Source organism: Xiphophorus maculatus, chromosome 13 (genome assembly GCF_002775205.1).
Source record: "Xiphophorus maculatus strain JP 163 A chromosome 13, X_maculatus-5.0-male, whole genome shotgun sequence".
Lineage (NCBI taxonomy): Eukaryota > Metazoa > Chordata > Actinopteri > Cyprinodontiformes > Poeciliidae > Xiphophorus > Xiphophorus maculatus.
The window spans coordinates 10,274,381-10,293,519 of record NC_036455.1 but is presented as its reverse complement, the minus strand read 5'-3'; the positions used below and the strand labels follow the sequence as shown (position 1 = coordinate 10,293,519).

At 34.6% G+C, this 19,139-nt stretch overlaps 2 protein-coding genes across 9 annotated transcripts in view; one reads left to right on the top strand and one right to left on the bottom strand.

Moving 5' to 3' along the window:
- LOC102232109 (collagen alpha-1(XIV) chain-like) overlaps positions 1 to 18,709 on the top strand; it is a 139,722-nt gene extending 121,013 nt beyond the window's left edge. For 2 of the 4 annotated variants that reach the window (XM_023345509.1, XM_023345506.1), the window contains 11 exons: positions 10,352 to 10,447; positions 10,533 to 10,586; positions 10,781 to 10,834; positions 10,984 to 11,037; positions 11,425 to 11,496; positions 13,382 to 13,417; positions 13,647 to 13,713; positions 14,044 to 14,232; positions 14,771 to 14,848; positions 14,980 to 15,135; positions 17,612 to 18,709. In XM_023345509.1, coding sequence (XP_023201277.1) covers positions 10,352 to 10,447; positions 10,533 to 10,586; positions 10,781 to 10,834; positions 10,984 to 11,037; positions 11,425 to 11,496; positions 13,382 to 13,417; positions 13,647 to 13,713; positions 14,044 to 14,232; positions 14,771 to 14,848; positions 14,980 to 15,135; positions 17,612 to 17,904 — 1,149 coding nt within the window. In that variant the 3' untranslated portion in view covers positions 17,905 to 18,709. Of the gene's footprint in view, positions 1 to 10,351; positions 10,448 to 10,532; positions 10,587 to 10,780; positions 10,835 to 10,983; positions 11,038 to 11,424; positions 11,497 to 13,381; positions 13,418 to 13,646; positions 13,714 to 14,043; positions 14,233 to 14,770; positions 14,849 to 14,979; positions 15,136 to 17,038 lie in introns of all 4 variants that reach the window. The other 2 variants (XM_023345507.1, XM_023345508.1) reach the window with 2 other exon arrangements.
- On the bottom strand, positions 628 to 8,937 carry LOC111610657 (C-type lectin domain family 2 member D-like). Of its 5 annotated transcripts, none has more exons than XR_002753751.1 (11): positions 8,530 to 8,937; positions 7,780 to 7,893; positions 7,614 to 7,691; positions 7,405 to 7,532; positions 6,049 to 6,158; positions 3,912 to 5,493; positions 3,201 to 3,491; positions 3,072 to 3,110; positions 2,817 to 2,944; positions 1,562 to 1,671; positions 628 to 981 (listed from the first exon to the last, which is right to left on the bottom strand). XR_002753751.1 is itself a non-coding variant. In XM_023345514.1 (6 exons), the coding sequence occupies exons 1-6, from the start codon at positions 8,726 to 8,728 to the stop codon at positions 810 to 812; spliced, it is 801 nt and encodes a 266-aa protein (XP_023201282.1). In that variant the 5' UTR covers positions 8,729 to 8,937; the 3' UTR covers positions 628 to 809. The 5 variants fall into 5 exon arrangements, 2 of the variants coding, with proteins under 2 accessions (XP_023201282.1, XP_023201283.1); XR_002753752.1 differs by having other exon boundaries at positions 3,201 to 3,263; XR_002753750.1 differs by having other exon boundaries at positions 3,201 to 5,493.
- Positions 18,710 to 19,139: the final 430 nt, after the last annotated feature.

The window sequence follows — 19,139 nt, the reverse complement described above, 5'->3', positions numbered from 1 at the left end:
CTGAAGTGCTGTTTGCTGTCTCAGATCTGTGAACATACATATCTGTTATGAATGTTCATAACAAATATGAACAGATGTTCAAATATGAACATCTGTTGTCAAATAAATAATGTTGTGATCCCAGCAGAACATTCCGTTCTTTTGATATGTGCATTAATTTCAGGTTTGTAGCCATGTTTATTTTATCCAATGCAAATGTCTTTAAGTGCGATTTTTTTCTCTGAAGTTTTTATAGAATTTAGCCTGTTGTTCAGAGTTAAACTTATAGGCAATCAGACATTAGTTTGGTATTTTGCTACTGTTTAGAAAATAACCTTTTGTTAAAAAATAATTTTAAAAAATTCACATTTGTGAATTTGATTCAGATTTAGCTGTTGACAGATTAAATCATTAGATACTGTACATTTTGTAAGTTACTAAACAGACCTACTTTTAGATAATTTAAGCCTTTATATTATTTTGCAGTATGAAGACTGTTATATTGTTGTTACATTCTTTCCAGCCATTCATTTGAATGCTTATACTGAAGTAGGAAGAAAAATCTACTGGCACATCAGCCAGTTTGACTTTTTACCTGCTGCTGCTGGTTGTTGGTGTTTCTGAATCAAACAAACAGCAAATAAAAAAAAATAAACAAGAATCGAGAAACAAGATTTTTTTTTTCTTTTCCTGAATCAGCCTTTTAATTACATTTAATTACAAAGCTTAAATCTAACTCCAGGTTTTACTTTGTGGCTGCTGTAGAACTGATTGCACTGAGTTTTTCTCATATAGTAATTATAATTGTAACTTTTCTCTGTATATAGTACTTAAATTTTAATGCAGTTCTTTCCAGGTTTAAGATCAAAAAGATACTGGACATTTCTCTTCTCACAGATCCAGTATTTTAATCCTGTTTTCTTGTACATCCAAAGTCCCTGTTTATCAGTAAATGCTTTGAGCCCTGACTCCGTTTTGACGTTTACTCCTTCTTTCCAGGAACTGTAAAAATGAACACATCCAGTTAGATCGAGAAAGAAGCAGGAATTATTTTTTTAAAATGGATGATTTTTTTTTGTATTAATGATACTTCTAGGTAAAATGTGTTGCATTTATGAAAAACTGCCTCAGTTGAAAATGTGAGCATTTTAAGCCTCACAGCAATCCAGTCCAGCTTTAAATTACCACATATCACTAAAGTGCTGTACAGAATACATTAAAAACAATCAAATTACTAATGGGATTGCTATATTCACATGTCATTTCACTATTGTAGCATTCAACTGATCAACCTAACAACCTTTAATCAACCTGCTGACATTGAAAAGAAAACCAGTTGAAGATGTAAATAAAATTATTTATGCTCAAAATTCAGATCAATTCATTTGACATTTAATTCGCCACATATTAGACTCTGTTCCAAGCTTTAGTATGTGTTATAACAGTGTTTCAGATTGTTGGAGTTAACACAATCTGAGTGAAAATGTGCTGATATTTTCAGTAACATAACATGATTTTTGTTTTTATTTCTGTCTGGACTTCTCAGTTAACCATATCTTTCTTACAAAGTGAACCTGCTCACCTGTGTAGTAGGTCAGATCCATCTACCCATTTCCATTTCGCAGTCCACTTGTTTGCAGTTTCAAGACCGATCCAGGAATCTCCATGAATCTTCATTCTTCTAATCATCTGCTATAAAAAATTTAAAAAGCAAATAAAGATTTTTGACAATGTACACTTTCAATTTTCAGTTCACATTTTTTCCTTATTGTGACAAACTCTCTCCAATTTATTTTATCTGATATCAAATTATAAACAATTTGTAAAGCTTGTTTGAAATGACAGAAATCAGACATTGTGAACCTGTGCATTGTATAAAAGCAACAAGGACAAAATTAAGTCACTCTCAAATAAAAATACGATTACACATCTTCGCTGATTATTTCAGTGTCATAATGACTTGTTAATCAAATGACAACCTATTTAGTAAGTTACTCTGCTTATATAATGAAAAGTTATCAAAATTATTTATCAAAGTTTTTTTTTATTTTAAAAATAGTGAAATAACAGCGTAGTGATCTATACCCAAAGTTTGTTGAGTCACATGGACATTATCGACTGGCCTCACCGGATTCTTTTCACTAAATTTATATGGATTCTTCCTTCCACTAAGTTAAATTCTTTTCTAAATTTTACGTACCTTAAAAACAAACTCCTCTTGCTGGAAGGTTCAGTACAGCAGACTGAATACAGCCATGCAAAACATTTTTTTACTGGCAAGTTTTCTTTACAACTACGAATATTGCAGATGTTTTATCTTATCCAAACCATATAGCAAGGTAATATGTCAGGCAAAAAGTTCATGAGGTGAAAAACTGAAAGGTATTTAATTTAAATGAAAATAGTACAACTGTTTCACACAGTTTAGTAAACTTTAAAACTGTGCAGGATAAACACAAACTTAAGCAAGAAACTTACACCAATAACAAAATATAAACATAACATGTTCAATATTCATCACTCATTTTGTGAGCACCAAGTGTCAGACTAGATCTTCAAACAGCTGCATGTTGGCATCATCAGCCATTGTTTTATTTGCTTGTTGTGGAGAGTTCAGATCATATCTTTGTATAATTATTTTTTCTTGTGTCAACTAAAGTGAAGAAAAATAAAAAAATCTGCTCTCACAACAGAAATGAGATGATGTGTGATGACTGATATTTTCTTTGTGTGACTGATATTTTATTTGTCTGACTGGATAAATCAGGCTGTAATATTTCACTGTGACAATTTGGTACAAAATAAGTAATTATTCAGAGAATGTTTCTTGTCTCTACCTGTTTCTCTATGTTATTTAGAATCGCCATATCTCCTCCTCTGCTCTTGCAGTCTTTCCTGCTCTCTGTCCAGTTTTTCTTTTCAGTGGATGCGTAGTAGAAATGTGACTCACGAAGCTCCTGCCATTCTTTAAAAAGTGATTTGGTGTTAATTTGTTATTTGACAAAAACAGAATCATGTAATACCGCCTAAAAACAAAAAAAAAATGATAATACCACATGAGAAACATAAACTGTAACTAATGAATTACGTACCTGTGCAGTTTTGGTCCTGACATTGAAACTCATGCAGTTCTACAAAGTAACTTACAGTCAATTTGTCTTTTTCCAAAAACAGTAGATAATTTTCTGCAAAAATTGTAACATTAATTTCTTTTGGCTCACCTGTTTGTTCCTTTGTGTGATTCTCAAAACAGGCTTGCAGTGGTTTCTCAACAACTGAATGATCTAAAGAAACCAGCAAAAATGGAGAAAGAAACTATTGGGTCAAAATTAAAATTTTCCTTAAAGGTTATGGCGATTTAAGGAAAATTTGATCATAATCAGATTTCCTAGAGATTTTGACTCGAACGCCGATATCCACAACACCCAGGATGATCAACAGACCAAACATTAGTAAAACAATTCTGTAGGGTTTTCCTTGGACAACCAGGGGAGGTTTTTCAGTCTCTGCTCCTTTAAATGACAAAATAAATACATTTTTGAAAGCCTTTATTTCCGATAATTAGGATTTCCCATTTACTGTTAACAAAACATGATATTTAAAATTAGAATATTATCATAATACATACAAAATTATGATACATACATAATTTTGTATGTATCTTGGATACATACAAATGGATATGCATCAGCTTAGTGTTGTTAATATTTCATTAATAGAAGGAAATATTTCCTTCTGTTCTGCAAAACAGTGATAAATAAAAACAGGAAAGAAAAACACAAAGACCCCAAAGGCAGAGAGAAGGGTCATTATATATTTGATTGCATTGTTTATATTCTTTAAAAAATAGATATTTTTCATTTATATAGCAAACTGCTCTTATCACAGTGAAAATCAGAATACTTTATCCATGCGATTTTGTTAAAATTTACCTGTTTTATGACATAGTCTTTGTTGTTTTATACTTCCCTTCATTTTGTAGTGAAAGACCAACATCAAGGTGTGTAGAGGAATCTGGAGTCTGAACTGTTTCCTCCCCACTGTCCTGAGATAATTCACTGCCTCTTGTAGTTGTAAAATCTATGTTCTCATACATGTTGGAAGATTTCTCAAGAAAGAAGCAACTGAAAGCAGCATTTAGGTTCTCATGCCAAGCAGACAAATTTTTGTTCTCTTTTTGAAACCAATCAGATTTCAGTAGGAAGTGCACAGGATGTTCTGGCAGGAAGATAAGCACACAAATACCAAACATTTAATCTTTAGATAGAAAAAAATTCCATATATATGTGTTTATCTTTCTGTTCCTGTTTGTACCTAAGAAAGTGTTCTTCACATAAAAAAGCTACTCAAATGTAAATGTTCAAATAAATTTTGATACATGAGCTAGCAGCAATTTTCTGACTTATGTTGTGGTAAGTGGTTTTTCTGGTAAATTAAATAAAAGTAATTGTTTTTCCGTGGAATTTCCATTTGTTTTCTTGACCCGTCATTATTTACAATTGCTCAAAGTTCAATTGATTTGATTTAGAGTCACAATGAATATAATGTGAACACCAGTAATTTATTAGCAAATGGCCAAAAAAGGTTGAATGTATTACCATGTTTTTATTCCTTTATCTTAATTATGTTTGTTCCAACACGAAAGAAACAAATATGATTAATATAAGATAGCAGCAGTTCTGTTTCTGGAACAGCACTACTGATTACTGCTGCTCAAAACAAATTAAAAAAAATATTTAACTAAACTTGAAACATTACACAAGTAATATAAGGCTTATGTAGTGTAGACAAAACTGTATCTAAGTAAAATTGGCATTACATCAAAATATAACTTAAGTATAAATAAAAAGCAGTTCTTGGAGTAAAAAGCATAAAGATGAGTATTTCTTGTTTGAGAATAATGTCTGATTTATTTATTTTTCATTATTAATATTTAAATAAAACACAAAATAATGCTCATATTCTGTTTATTTTTTTAAAGCACTAATAATAACTAACATCTTTTCAAAATGCAGATTAAGCCACCACAAATAAAACTTTTACTTAAAGCTAAAGTTAAATAATCTTTGCATATTTGAGCAGTACAAAATACTGTATAAATAGTCTCTGCTTTGCTCTGACTCCAGATTTCACCATGTGACAATGCTATAGTGACATATAATGGGTTGATGCGTGTAGCGTCAGTGCAGCAGAGAAATGAGTTTCCAAAGCTTGAAGCTAGCTGTTCCAGTGCAGACTGGGATTTGTATTTAAGTGTTTTATATTCTTCATCAGGTCTGTTTTTATCTTGTTTTGGATAGCTTTTCTTAATTAGAATTATAACTATTATTTGTATATAGTACTTAATATTTAGTGATGTTCTTTCCAGGTTTAAGATCAAAAAGATACTGGACATTTCTCTTCTCACAGATCCAGTATTTTAATCCTGTTTTGTTGTACATCCAAAGTCCCTGTTGATCAGTAAATGCTTTGAGGCCTGACTCCGTTTTGACGTTTACTCCTTCCTTCCAGGAACTGTAAAAATGAACACATCCAGTTAGATCGAGAACTGGATGTTTTTTTTATTAATGATACTTCTAGGTAAAATGTGTTGCATTTATGAAAAACTGCCTCAGTTGAAAATATGAGCATTTTAAGGCTCACAGCAATCCAGTCCAGCTTTAAATTACCACATATCACTAAAGTGCTGTACAGAATACAATAAAAACAATCAAATTACAAATGGCATTGCTATATTCATATGTCATTTCACTATTGTAGCATTCAACTGATCAACCTAACAACCTTTAATCAACCTGCTGATGTTGGAGAAAAAAAAACAGTTGAAGATGTAAAAAGAAATTATTTATGCTCAAAATTCAGATCAATTCACTTGACATTTAATTCGTCACATATTAGACTTTGTTCCAAGCTTTAGTATGTGTTATAACAGTGTTTCAGATTGTTGGAGTTAACGCAATCTGAGTGAAAATGTGCTGATATTTTCAGTAACATAACATTATTTTTGTTTTTATTTCTGTCTGGATTTCTCAGTTAACCATATCTTTGGTACAAAGTGGACCTGCTCACCTAGATAATAGGTCAGATCCATCTACCCATTTCCATTTCGCAGTCCACTCGTTTGAAGTTTTAAGACCGATCCAGGAATCTCCATGAATCTTCATTCTTCTAATTATCTCCTATAGAATTTTAAAAAGCAAATAAAGATTTTTGACAATGTACACTTTCAATTTGCAATTCACATTTTTTCCCTATTGTGACAAACTCTTTCCTATTTATTTTACCTGATACCAAATTACAACCAAACAATATTTAGAACTAGTTTGAAATGACAGAAATCAGACATTGTGAAGCTGTGTATTATTTAAAAGCAACAATTCACTTACAAATAAAATACATGATCATCACATTACTCTTGTTCCTGTCAATGTAGAAATTAATCATTAATGACTTGGCAGTCTGTACAGTAAATTATTGCACTTACAAGTTAATTTATTAAAAAAATATGGTGATGTAATCTAAAAGATTCTAAGAAAACATTACCAGTAAAATGACAGTACGGTCGTCTACTCATAGTTTGTTGAAGAACTTGGGAATGATGCTTCAGACTAAATTTATCTGACATGGATTTTTTCCCCCACTAAGTTAATTTGTTTTGTTTTTTTAAGTTGTCATGCAGAATGCAGTTTTACCCACCTTAAGCATCAAAAAATGTAATATTACAGGAGACTTAGAATGAACTGATAGTGTAAAGAAGCTAAATTTATATTTCTACCATCATAGTAAAACTACTCCAATGGTAAAAATGTTCATGTGTACATGAACATGCTGAAAATTCATATTTACTATGTTTTGGTATAATTTAAAAATTTTCTTCATATTTCTTCAAAAACTATATTAATCAGGTGTTTAGTAGGTTTGGTCAAAAATGACAAATAAATACTAAATGCAAGTTGTTTTTTCCTTATTTCAGAAAGAAGTGACACACAAAACAGAGACAAACAGACCACTTTTACTACAGAGGATTGTTTAGGAGAGCAGGCTATATACAGCCTGGCAGAACTTTTTTTTTACTTTCATTAAACCATTCGGTTTATGGGCACCAGTTGGCAGACTAGATCTTCAAGCTACAGCATGTTAGCATTGTCAACCATTATTTCATTTTCTTACTGCAGAGAACTTTACATCATATCTCTGTATAATAATTTTTTTTGTGTCACTTAAAGGTATCAAAGGCAATGTGTTCCTACAATTAGGGGGGGAAGGGATAGTTGCTTGCTACTGTTGCATTCTTTGTCTGGATTACTGCGACAGTTTTGTAAAAAAAAACAACAACATAGTACTATTACACAAGTTCTGAGAATGTGACTGGTCTTCTTGGATTCAACTGAGAAAAAACACAAAATAATCTTATAACAAGCAAACCTGTTTCTCTATGTTATTTAAAATCACCAGATCTCCTCCTCTGCTCTTGCAGTCTTTCCTGCTTTCTGTCCAGTTTTTCTTCTCAGTGGATGCATAGTAGAAATGTGACTCACGAAGCTCCTGCCATTCTTTAAAAAATGATTAAAAAATGATTTATTTGCAACATTGTAATACTACAAGTGAAACATAAACTTTAATAAATTTCCTACCTTTTATACTTTGGTTCTGATTTTCTTGTGCCTGCTTCTGACCCAAGGAATGTTCTTTATGTTTCAAACCTAATAGAGCTGCATAAAGAATAAGCATAGATGTTAAAATGAAGGAATATTTGTGGGTAAAGAGATGTTGTCCAAATAAAGGTGAAGTTTTACTTACAGAGTAGCACACTTATCCCCGCCAACAACAGGAGGCAGAGTAAACCCAAAGTTACTGTAGCAACCTTGTACCAGTTTCTCCGGGGGGTTGGTGGATGTTTTTGAGTCCGAACTCCTACAAAATCAAGGAGGAGTTTGACTTTTCATCTTTCAAAGTTCTAAAATGTATTATAATTACAAAGTATTAACTTGATACAGCAAAAATAACTGCTGTTTTATAATGCATAAAGCCTTGTATTAAAAGTGTACACAGGACAAAAACTCCTGCTCAAAACCAGCTTTGACATAAGCTGTGTGGAGACTTCTTTACAACATGTTCTAAATCAGGTGCATAAACAATAGAAATGTTTTCCTTTTATTAAATGGTTGTGAAGCTACAAATTGATGCCGAAATGTCTGTTTATGAAAAAGCAAAAATTTAAAAAGTTATATGTCTGAATCCTGAAATGGTTAAAGAGTTACAGTCATTGCGTAATGAAGCAACATCAAAACTAATGCAAAGTCAATCAAATGTAATAAATATTATATCTAATTAAAGATCTGCTTGTTTTCACTTTTCCTATTAAATTTGAGCACATTTTCAGATGTCAAAGCATAATATATTCAGTGGCACCAAGAAGATAAATAATGCAACCTTTTTAATATCTTGTCATGTTCTGATACTTTCTCAGGTTTTGTCAGTATCAAACCATTCCTGGAATATTTAGAAAGCTGATTATGTAGTAAATATTTATGATTCATTAAAACCTACCTTGGGCCTTCCTGGAAGGATTAGCTCGATGGCAGGCCACCGTCTCGGCACTCTCGTAGATGTCGACCACTTTTTCCACTTTCGCCTCTTTTTCCACCTTCTCCTCTTTCTCCACTTTCCTCCATCCTTTTCCTCTCACTTCTTTGCTGTACCTCACTTTCATGGTCTGATCTGGGTCTTCGTAAATGTTGCAAGACATCTCAAGGTGGACGGAAGCAGATTGTTTCCTTACCCTACTGCAGAACTTCAGAAGTCGTTTCAGTAGTACGAGTTCCTCTTCTTGCTTAGCCCAATCAAGTCATTTCAAATAATTCCTCCAGAGTTTCAAAGTCGATTTGATTTTTTTCTCTCTCTCTCTTAAAACCCCCAAAATTAGAATACCAAAGCTAATGTGTGAGGTTTTGTGCCAGGTTTTCTGCTCTTGTGTAATAATCAGCTTTTGACAGGAAGTACTGAGATGGTTATCACAGGAGAACATATACGCGCTCGATGGATTATCGCGTCTCAATTCAATACATTAAACTGAAAGGAACTTTTAATTAAATATATAAAAGCTGTAGTAACTGATTTATGTTTTGACACAATTTTTCTTGTCAGGACTGTCTCTTTTTGAATTTGTAATATCTGTTTTTAGGGTTTTGCTGTAAGGATTCTTTAGAGTCACAAAGTAGAATTTCTTTTGCTAAAACAAGCTAATTAAATAGCTGTAAGTATTGTAAAGCAGGCATTAAGTTAAAGATTTACTTAAGTGGTGAATATAAAACATGAGACAGACGTAAGTGGTTTATTTTCCTTCCCTGAGCCATATAAGAGCAAATATTTGGACTTGTTTGCTGCTGATGTGATGTACAACGATAACCGTGATTATTTCCTCCTTGACATCCTTTCACCCTCTCAGATATGTGAACAGGAAGTAAGACTGAATAAGCTTCAAGCATCAGCCAGAAATAGTTTGATTAACCTTGTGAATTCAAAAAGTACATCCAGAAATTTTCAATAGCTATTTTAAATAAACATGTATTTATGCATATTTATGCATAAATACATTAATATAACCATAAATAAATGTGATAAATATAGAGGTCAACTTATTTATAACTTTTTCAGTATTTCAAATGAAACGCTAAATTTAAATGTGACCATACTTCTAGAGATTGACATGGTTTGAGTTTTTTCTTCATCAGATAAAACAGTGTGGCCTTAGGAAGGAAATGAAGGTTTGAACATAACATTATGACCAATTTTTAAAACCTTAACATGGTTGTTAAAAAACACAGTGTGCAAGAAGACTGACAGTTGTTTAAAGATAAAAGTCTTTACTTTGGACATAATCTGGATTGTTTTCTCATCACTATGTCATCTTTGAACATCCAGATGGTGTTATGCATATATTTTAGGAAATCTTCATGATAATATAACAGAAATTGTTTTTGTATCTTTAATGTTCAGTATGCGTGCCTTAGTCATGCTTATTTAAGACAATTGATTGATTATGTCACTGAGGTTTAAACCTTTCAACACTTTCTCTCGTTATAATGAGATGTTACTCCTGTGTTTGTTTCCTCTGGTAGTTAAATGCTTCTGTAGCAAACCCATGTCAGACCACTACTGAACTCTTTAAAGGATCACAGACAGCCAGTGTTTTGATGTTTGTCAGGACTCTGGCAGCAGTATTTGCAAGGATGTTTAAAAGAATGTTAAATTGCAAATCTGCTGAAGTAAATTTAACTCAATATCTGCCAATTGTTATGAAGTTGTTGGTCTATTTCAGGCTGCAGAACTGGATCTGAATAGTTTTTCGTTCATCTTCTTCTTTTATCAGGGACCCGCAGGTCCTGTTGGAGATACAGGTGTACCCGGACCTCAAGGACCCCCTGGACCACAGGGACCAAGTGGCCGCTCCATCATTGGACCCCCTGTAAGAACCTCTGGCTTTCTGATTTACATTTTACAGTTTCTGTGTGACCAGATTCATTTTCAGTACCTGGATCTGTTGTCTGCAGGGTTCTGCAGGAGAGAGGGGGCAGAAAGGTGAAGCTGGCCAACAGGGACAACAGGTAACAACTGTTCACCCAAGATCCAGTGTTTAATCTGGGATTATTCTACTTTTCACTTTTTAAATTGAAGTTGTTTTGCTGTAAGGCCAGATTATTTGTTCATAGAACGCTAATTGATCATGACATTCCTGAGAGATTTTAGTAAATATTGATATGGTAGCAATTTAAAGAACTTACTTCATGTTTTTTCTCAGGGTATACCTGGAAGACCTGGCCCTGTGGGAAGAGAAGGACCTCCAGGACCCAGGGTCAGTCCGAATGTCTTAATATTACAACTGTGAAACAACAACTTGAATTCTTTAAAATATGTTTGAAGACTCCATGAAAAAATGATTATTGCTGACATTAACCAGTCAAAGTCTACCACAGGCTTTATAATTTACCTTCACCTCTACAGGGACTTCCAGGTAAAGACGGCCCACAGGGCAGACAGGGACCCCCGGGAACTATGGTGAGACCTGCATAAAATTCCTCCAGTATTGAAGTACTTGTTGATTTGTATTAAAACTATTGCTGGAGCAAATTTGTTTCTGTGCCTCCAAGTAAAGACAAAACATAATTGCTAATTTCTAAAATGCAGTTGACTCATTTGTATTTAAGCTCATTTAAAATTGGATATATTCAGAATGTGTGATTATTTGGGCATTTGTTGCTTCAAATACAAAATGACAAACTCTGTTTCCAAAGCAGTTTGGTCTGAGAATGTATTTTTTGAAATAGTTTCAAATTATTTCTTTATACAAAATTTACAAAAGAAATTGAAGGATAAATTACGAGATATTTCATTGCTCTTGAAAACCATTGATTTCAACTGAATTCTTTCCTTCTGTGTTCTCAGGGGACTCCAGGAGCTCCTGGGTCTCCTGGAAATACCGGTGCCCAAGGAAAACAGGGAACCCTGGGACCACCGGTGAGTCTGAAAATCATACCGACCTGTTTTTTCTTGGTTTGCATTTATTAAAGAGAGCATATTCTTTTATGTGTGAAAAATCTAGTACCGTGCAAATATCCCAGAGGCAGCAGGACGTAGTGTCAGTCAGGCTTAGCAGAGTGTGTCAGACAGTCTGGGAGCTGGTCAGATGGCTAACGGGGGATTAATGGCTCCCTGTCCAGTCTGTCTATGACCGTATTTGATACGCAGACATCCAAATGAAAAGCAGAGTGAAGAGTATTCAAACTGACACAAAGGGAGACATCTGAGTTCAGACTATTTTGTGAAAAGAACTTCAACAGTTTAACCCATTGTGTTATTCTTAAATAGTGGCACTGACAACTTCTCTATCAAGCGTTTTCACCAACTCTTTTTACAGCATGAACAGCTTATTAAGTCGCTTATTAAGTCATTTCTCAACCCAGATCACCCATTAATGAATTTCTAATGCATTGCAATTCTCATTGTAAAGACTCAACTCTGGTTCAATAGTTGTTAAATTGGATTTTTTTTTTATTTCAATCTGCAAAATTCAAACCAAAGCAAAGAAGAAAAACTCTAAGGCGATTTAAACACATCTCTCTCTGGCATTTTGTTTTGGTTTGTTTTCTCTGCTGTGGCATTTATTTGCGTTTGAGTGAAAGGAAACCACATTTTCATAACAGCGCCAAAGAAGAAACAAGACTCTGTGGGAGGCGATAAAAGCTGCTGATAAATGAGTTTGTATCGCTTTGATAAAATGTTGTCAAGCATGTAATCATCGCTGCGTGGGCGGACTGCAGAGAGCACTCATCAGTTAATTACGGCACCACTGTTAAGTTATTGCTCTTAATGAGGACTTAGTGGAGAAAAATACAGAGCAGCGAGTGTCGGGGATTGACACAGTTTCTAAAACGATAAATCTATGCAATTTTCTTGCTTTTGTTGTTTTTTTATTTTGTCCTTTTGATTTTCTGTAAATGTTGTTTAGTCTGGAATAAATTTCTACATATTTCTTTCATCTCGTTTACATATTAAGCATGAAGTTAAGGTAAAGATTAGACTCTGCTAAAGTTTGTAAAATATCACAATAAATAAATATTGTAATGCAGCATAATCTCACATTGAAAAAATAGAATAACATCCAAGTTTTACATTTAATAAATGTAAATTTATTAAATTTATACCCACAAGTCATGGGTATAAATATTCCTTAATAAAGAGGTTGATTTCTCTTAACCAGTCTACAAAACAGGAAAGACAAGAGAACACACAATTTAAGTAAGGCCAGTGTGAACAAATGCTAAAAGGCACTGGGACTACCACTGGTATTGTGTGTCTTTGAGATGTAGATGTTCAACAACAAAAACTTCAGGAGCGTCTGCTGTCACTCAATGAAAGAATATGTGAATATTCTTCTTTTGGCACCAAAAAAACTAGCCACTAAATCAGCCTTCTTCCATGGCTTTCTCAGGTCCTTAACCTAAAGCTCATAGAAAACGTGTGAACTGAGCTGCAGAAAAGAGTGCATCAGATAGTCTGAATGCTATCTGATACAGATAGCCCTGCTGACTAAAGGGGTTACAGCATAGTGCAGTCTGACGTCTGTGAGCTGTCACAACAGTTGATCAAAAGGACGCAGCTAAATGTTAACCATTTCATGGCTATAATGGGTAGATGTAGAGAGATGTGAATAGAAATGCCATGGAAAAGGGAATTTTTTTGTATTTTCCAATCAACTTTGTTTTTCTGAAGACTTTCACAGCTTTTATTGAGGTGAATGTTGCTTTGAGGTCAATGAAGTCTGAAAACCATATTTCCTCATGTACATTATTTGTATGTTTATTTTTGTTATTAATATTATTTTTTACATGTTTTATTACAGGGTCCACCAGGAACAAAGGGAGAGAAAGGTGAACGGGTAGGTGTCTTTTTTCTCTATTATTTTAAGTAAATGAAAGTATCATAAATATTACATTAGCTGTAATATTTCGTTCAAATGTTCAGGTAAAGTAATTTCTCAAAACATCAAGTCACTGAGATACATAAATGAGTGACAGAGGAACATAGCATACATTAACCAAGTTTCCAGCATGAATGAGAGGCTGGAAATCTCAAACTACATTAAATAATCTTTACTTTGTCTACAGGGTGACCTTCAGTCAACGGCATCAGTTCAGGCCATTGCCAGACAAGTCTGTGAGCAGCTGATCCAAAGTAAGTTAGGAGAAATGGGCCTTAAAATAAGTCCTGAATTTTCTTTGGCATTGATCATATTCATAGAATCACAAGCATGAGGGTCTGTTTTGTGTAAACGACACAAAACAACTCCCAAAATCTGAGGGAACCCTTACTCTGTTGTTCACAGTCACACTTTTCTACCTGTATGAATTATCTGAAGAATATTAGTAGTTGAACAATCAAAGGTTCCCAAACTCTTCCCTTTAATCCATTGATCTGCATTTTTTTGTCCATCATGTGTTGCTTTTATTCAACAAATTTCATAATGCGACTTGACTTTCTCCTGTTTTTTTGTCCCTTTTCCAGGTCACATGTCACGCTACAACACTATCTTGAACCAAGCGCCCAGTCCACCAGTGTCCATCCGCACAGTGCCTGGACCTCCAGGAGAGCCTGGTCGGGAAGGTGCCCCAGGGCCCCAGGGAGAACAGGGACCACCAGGAAGGCCAGGCTTTCCTGGCCAGAATGGTCAAAATGGAAATCCTGGAGAACGAGGTGAAGCAGTTAAAGTTGCAGATGACTTTTGGCTTTCAGATTTTTCAGATACTGAAAATCAAAAGCTGTCTTAAAAATCGAAGTGTGTTTGTTATAAAGATAATATAAAGAAAATAAAGATATTCTCCATCCTCCTCTTGACTGTTATCACATAATAGCCTCAAACATCCACACAACTGAGGTGTGTGTGTACCACACACCTGCTGATGCATATTCAATATATACCAATCATCACATATAAAACATAGAAAAACGTCACAACAATCTATTGGTTGGAGTTATGTCAAACTAAACATACTAAATGTTAAACATTTGTATATTTTGTACTTACTATGTCTAAATTAATAAACCGCTACATAATTTAAAATTTTTTTAACACTAAAAACACATTTTTATATAACAAAATAATTTCTGGCAGTAAGAAGTTTAAAAATATTTGTGAAAGTTAGCATTATGCATACGGATTTGTTTTAAAAGGTAGAAGAATAACAATTTGTACTTTCTTTAGTATAAAAAAATTGTTTATTTTTGTTTCCAGGTCAACCAGGAGAAAAGGGGGAGAAGGGATCTGCAGGCGTTGGTGTCCAGGGCCCCAGAGGACCTCCAGGACCTCCTGGTAAATCATCACGATAAACCACAATTCCACGCGGGATCTCTGCTTGATCTTTGAATACATGTTTAGTTTTTCTTTAACAATTTATGTAAATATAGTGTGAATAGCTGAACTCTAACCTTTCCACTCTGTAGGTCCCCAAGGACTGGGCAGACCTGGCAGCCAGGGTCCAACAGGTCGCCCTGGAAATCCTGGAACTTCTGGTCGGCCCGGAGTTCCCGGTCCAGTCGGCCCTCCAGGACCGCCGGGTTACTGTGACCAGAACTCTTGTTTGGGCTACAATGTTGGAGGTGCGTAGGCTTTAAAGGAACAATTATAATGCGTGCTGCGTCGTCAGGCAACTTCAATGTCTTAATGGCGTAAACCATATAATTGAGCATGAAACTATTTCAGTCGCCGTGTTAATCTTCTCTATGGAGGGTTCTCAGGTGAAACATTTCATTCAATAAGCCGCTTTTTATCTTGAAAGGCTTCTACTGAGTTAAACAGCTTGCATGTTATCAAAGTCCACCCTCCCACTGTCTGTATTTAAAGGTGAAACATGAAACACCTTTAAATACTCAGTTATGGTAAAGGATTCTGCTTTACCACCACATGTGTGTTTGATTGTTTATGCTGCATCGTTTTATCTGCATTGGTCTTGTTTTTTGATGAAACACAAAGCGAAACATCCAAACAACAAGGAGCCATGTGTAAATTTCCACCTCTGAGGAAAAATGAGCTTCATGCCTGTTTATGCCTCTTGATTTGCTCTGAGTTCACTTAGAACACTAAACTGGACAATGAGCATTTAGTTCATTGTTGAAAAGATAATTAAATCTAAATTTTAACAAAGCAATTGTTTCTGAAATTATAATTCTAAAAGTGACAAGGAAGAAGGGAAATGAATGCAAACTTATGAAACATTTACTTTGCTCTAAACTGTTTCTGGCTTACTTGTACCAAAAGTGGAAGTTATGCAAACTTAGAAACATGTTTTACTAACTTATTTTACTAACTTAAATATATATATGTTCCTAAGCTACTAGTTTTCACCATAAGCTTCTTAAGAAAACCATTAAGGTTGTAATTGTAAAAAATACAGAATAGAGAAAGAAAATAGCAGACAAAATTATAGTTATTAAAAATGTTGATATAAAAACAAGTGGGAGACCAACCCATTTAATCTTGTTTCTAAGTTCTTGCCTGCAGCATCTGTTTGAAATTGCATGGTTTTCTCCACAGAAGAGTAACCAAACCACAAATAAATTCTATATTTTATCTTGTTTCACCTGAGTTGCTGCTTTGTTGGTTTACTGAGTATGTATTTAATTAAAGATGCTCTTTGGAGGGTATTTCGCAATTAAACCATAAGTCATTAGACAAAACAGATCACTTCTACGACATTTCTAAGTGATCAGGTAAATTGTTGATAATAGTTTACACCAATTATAAAAATCTCCAACATTTTATTGTTCAAAACCCTTTGTAAGAGTCATCTTTTGCCATCTAATGCATGGTTGTGTTGATCTTTAATGTGTGTTGAGGTTAAAGGTCACACAGCAGTCTGAATGGTACTGTCCTGTAAAGCTTGTGGCAGATCCTGCATGTTTTACCCTTTCTTCTGCTTTTGTGTTTGTTTGTCCAACATCCTCTTGTCACTTCACTGTCAAGCTTCACCAGAAAAACGTTATGGTGACTACTGAACTGTTTCTGCAAAGCATCAACCACAAGTTAGAACTTTAACAGCTGCAGAGGCTTCAAACTGAAGAAGGCGATAAAGTTTTTGTCAGTCCATTAGCTGATTACAACTTCTACCATGGTGGGTGGTATGTGCAAAACTCTGGGGTTTATGGCCAAAACAAAGGTTTCAAGAAAATAACTTGTCTCTACATGTGCACATTCACACCATATTCTTGTCATATTTTCAATATATAGATTAGAATGAAAAGAAAATGCCTCCTTTTCTTTAAATATTTATTGAACAATGATGGGTGAGTGAAGTAAACATATCAAACATGCCATTTTAGCACATAGCAACACCACAATATTCACAAGTTGAACATATTAGTTATTAGTTTGTGGGATACTTTTGCATGTAAAATGAGAACACAATATCAAATATTTGTATTGTATAAGGCTGAAGAGTGTTGAGGTGGGATGAAATCATGAAACTTACCTTGACCGTCGTCCTTCTCTGACTTTTTCTTCTAGATTACGATCATCCAGTTCCTCTTTTTTAATCCAGAACTTTTACTGACTTTGTACAAACTCCAGTAACACAGATCACCTCTGTAAAGCAACTAAGCAAGACAGAACCTAATATATATAACGCACGTTTTAACTTCAAGTAACAGAAATTCTAGAGAGATAGATTAATTTTGTGGCATTGTGACAGTCTGAATGTAAGCTAATGGATAACAAATCTAATATTTGCTTATGAGATATGATTTTTTTTTTATATAAAATCAAATATTACTTACGCTAACTTTAATCTTGAAGCAGTTTATCTAGAACTTCTCCTAACTTGCTCATAGTCCTATGACTCCATAACCTCGTTACTCATGGCTTGGTAACTCTTGCTAACTCTTGTTCCTCTTTCTTTTACTTCTTCCTTTTTATCTCTACCCATCCTTACGTTAACCCAAATAAATCCCGACAAATTTCCCTCCAAACACTCTTTTCCTTGGTGATGGGAATCGACCATCTTTCTTTGGGGCGCTCACTGACTGCTTGCTCAATTTGGTGGCACTGGTGGGATCAATTCCTGGGTGACTGGCCGCGCAGAAGTTGAAGAGATCACTGACGTCCGCGGTATCCCTCCAGTCCAACTTCCGTCCAGCGTCTTCCAAAACTACGGAGAGGCAGAAGAGGATGACCCATACCGCTACTACCAGCCCAACTACCCAGCTCCTCAACCCGTCTCGCCTGATGACCCCGCGCTGGCGCTGGACGATGTCGAGCTGAGGTCCCCCGGTGTGTACCGCAGCAAACGGAGCACGAAGGCGGAAGAGGTGCAAGCTGGGACAAAGAGGAGAATAAAGAGAGGAGTGAAGAATCTTCCTAAACTAACTAACTGAGAGGAGGAAGCTGGAGGACAGAGGGACGCTTGCTCTTTGTGATTGGAAGGCTTGGAGCCATTATGAACTAATCAACAAGTGCCTGATGTAGGGGGTTTCTTATGGACATTGGAGATGGAACGGGAGGGGAAATGAGGTCAGGAAAACTTAACTCATCTATGCTATTGAATTAACTTCGACAGAACAGATTTATTTAGTTTTATTCATTTTGTTTAGGTCAAGCAAAGTGCTCAGAAAGGTACTGAACTTTTGTTCATAGTACCCAAAAACTGTCAGTATTCAATTTATTGATTTGTTTTCAGGTCTTTCTGTTTTTCACCTGGTTGTTTAAGTGCCTCCTAGTGTTTTTCTAGTACTTTGATGGTAAAGTAAAGTATCTTTTCTTTGAAGGTCTCTTTTGATGCCTGTTAGCCAGGGAAAGATTTGCTTGAGCCTTTCATTTGTTTATTTAACCAGTGAAGGTGTAAAATGGGTTTACAGTGCAACATTTTCTGTAATCCTTTATTTTGGTCGTGTTTGCATCGAGCTGTGTGATTAATACCCCACCCCTCTGTTTTGAAGGCACGTAAAATTTGCAGCCATGGATTTTTCCATCTTCACAACTGGTATTTGTGGAGTTTTGCATGTTTTTATTTCATTTTAACATGAGATGTATTCATTTCTGACCTGATAAAGCCACAGATACACCTAACCTACATATCAAGATGGTTTTATGAATGCTTATTGATATAATATTAAGCTAATACCTGTATGTATGAGAAGATTGATTAAACTAAAACTTTATAAATCCATAGACAATGTGGGCAAAAAACATACAAACTGCTGTTTCTCACCTCTTGCCTTTTAATTTTACCAGTTTAATTTTTTTTCAACATTTCCTGTTTGTATTTGTAATCTGTTAGCCATCTGTTCCAGAGAAAATACTCTACACCCATTTATTTTTTAATTTTAGGTCAGCTTTAGAAAATAAATGAGTAAAAATAACTTAAGCACACTAATTCCATATGCATGATTGGTTTATTATCTTAGTTTTCATGCTGAACCTTTTTTTCACTCCCGTTTTCCTTGTCGGTGTGATTAAATTAAGCCCAATCACATTTTCAATTTTGTAAATGTTTCCTCCGTTCGGTTTTTTTCTGAAGCATTTGGTCTGTTACTGCAGCTTCTGATCAAGATGTTTAAAACTAAAAAAAAATCAAGGAAGTAATTTATTTTTTACTTGGTGTTGATTTTCT

Excerpts from the sequence above, each read along its gene's own strand:
- LOC111610657 (XM_023345514.1), bottom strand. The coding sequence starts at position 8,728 with ATGTCTTGCAACATTTACGAAGACCCAGATCAGACCATGAAAGTGAGG. Across the intron at positions 7,894-8,529 it reads TCCTTCCAGGAAGGCCCAAG|GAGTTCGGACTCAAAAACAT; the intron begins GTAGGTTTTAAT and ends TTGATTTTGTAG. Across the intron at positions 982-1,561 it reads GGATCTGACCTACTACACAG|TTCCTGGAAAGAAGGAGTAA; the intron begins GTGAGCAGGTTC and ends TCATTTTTACAG.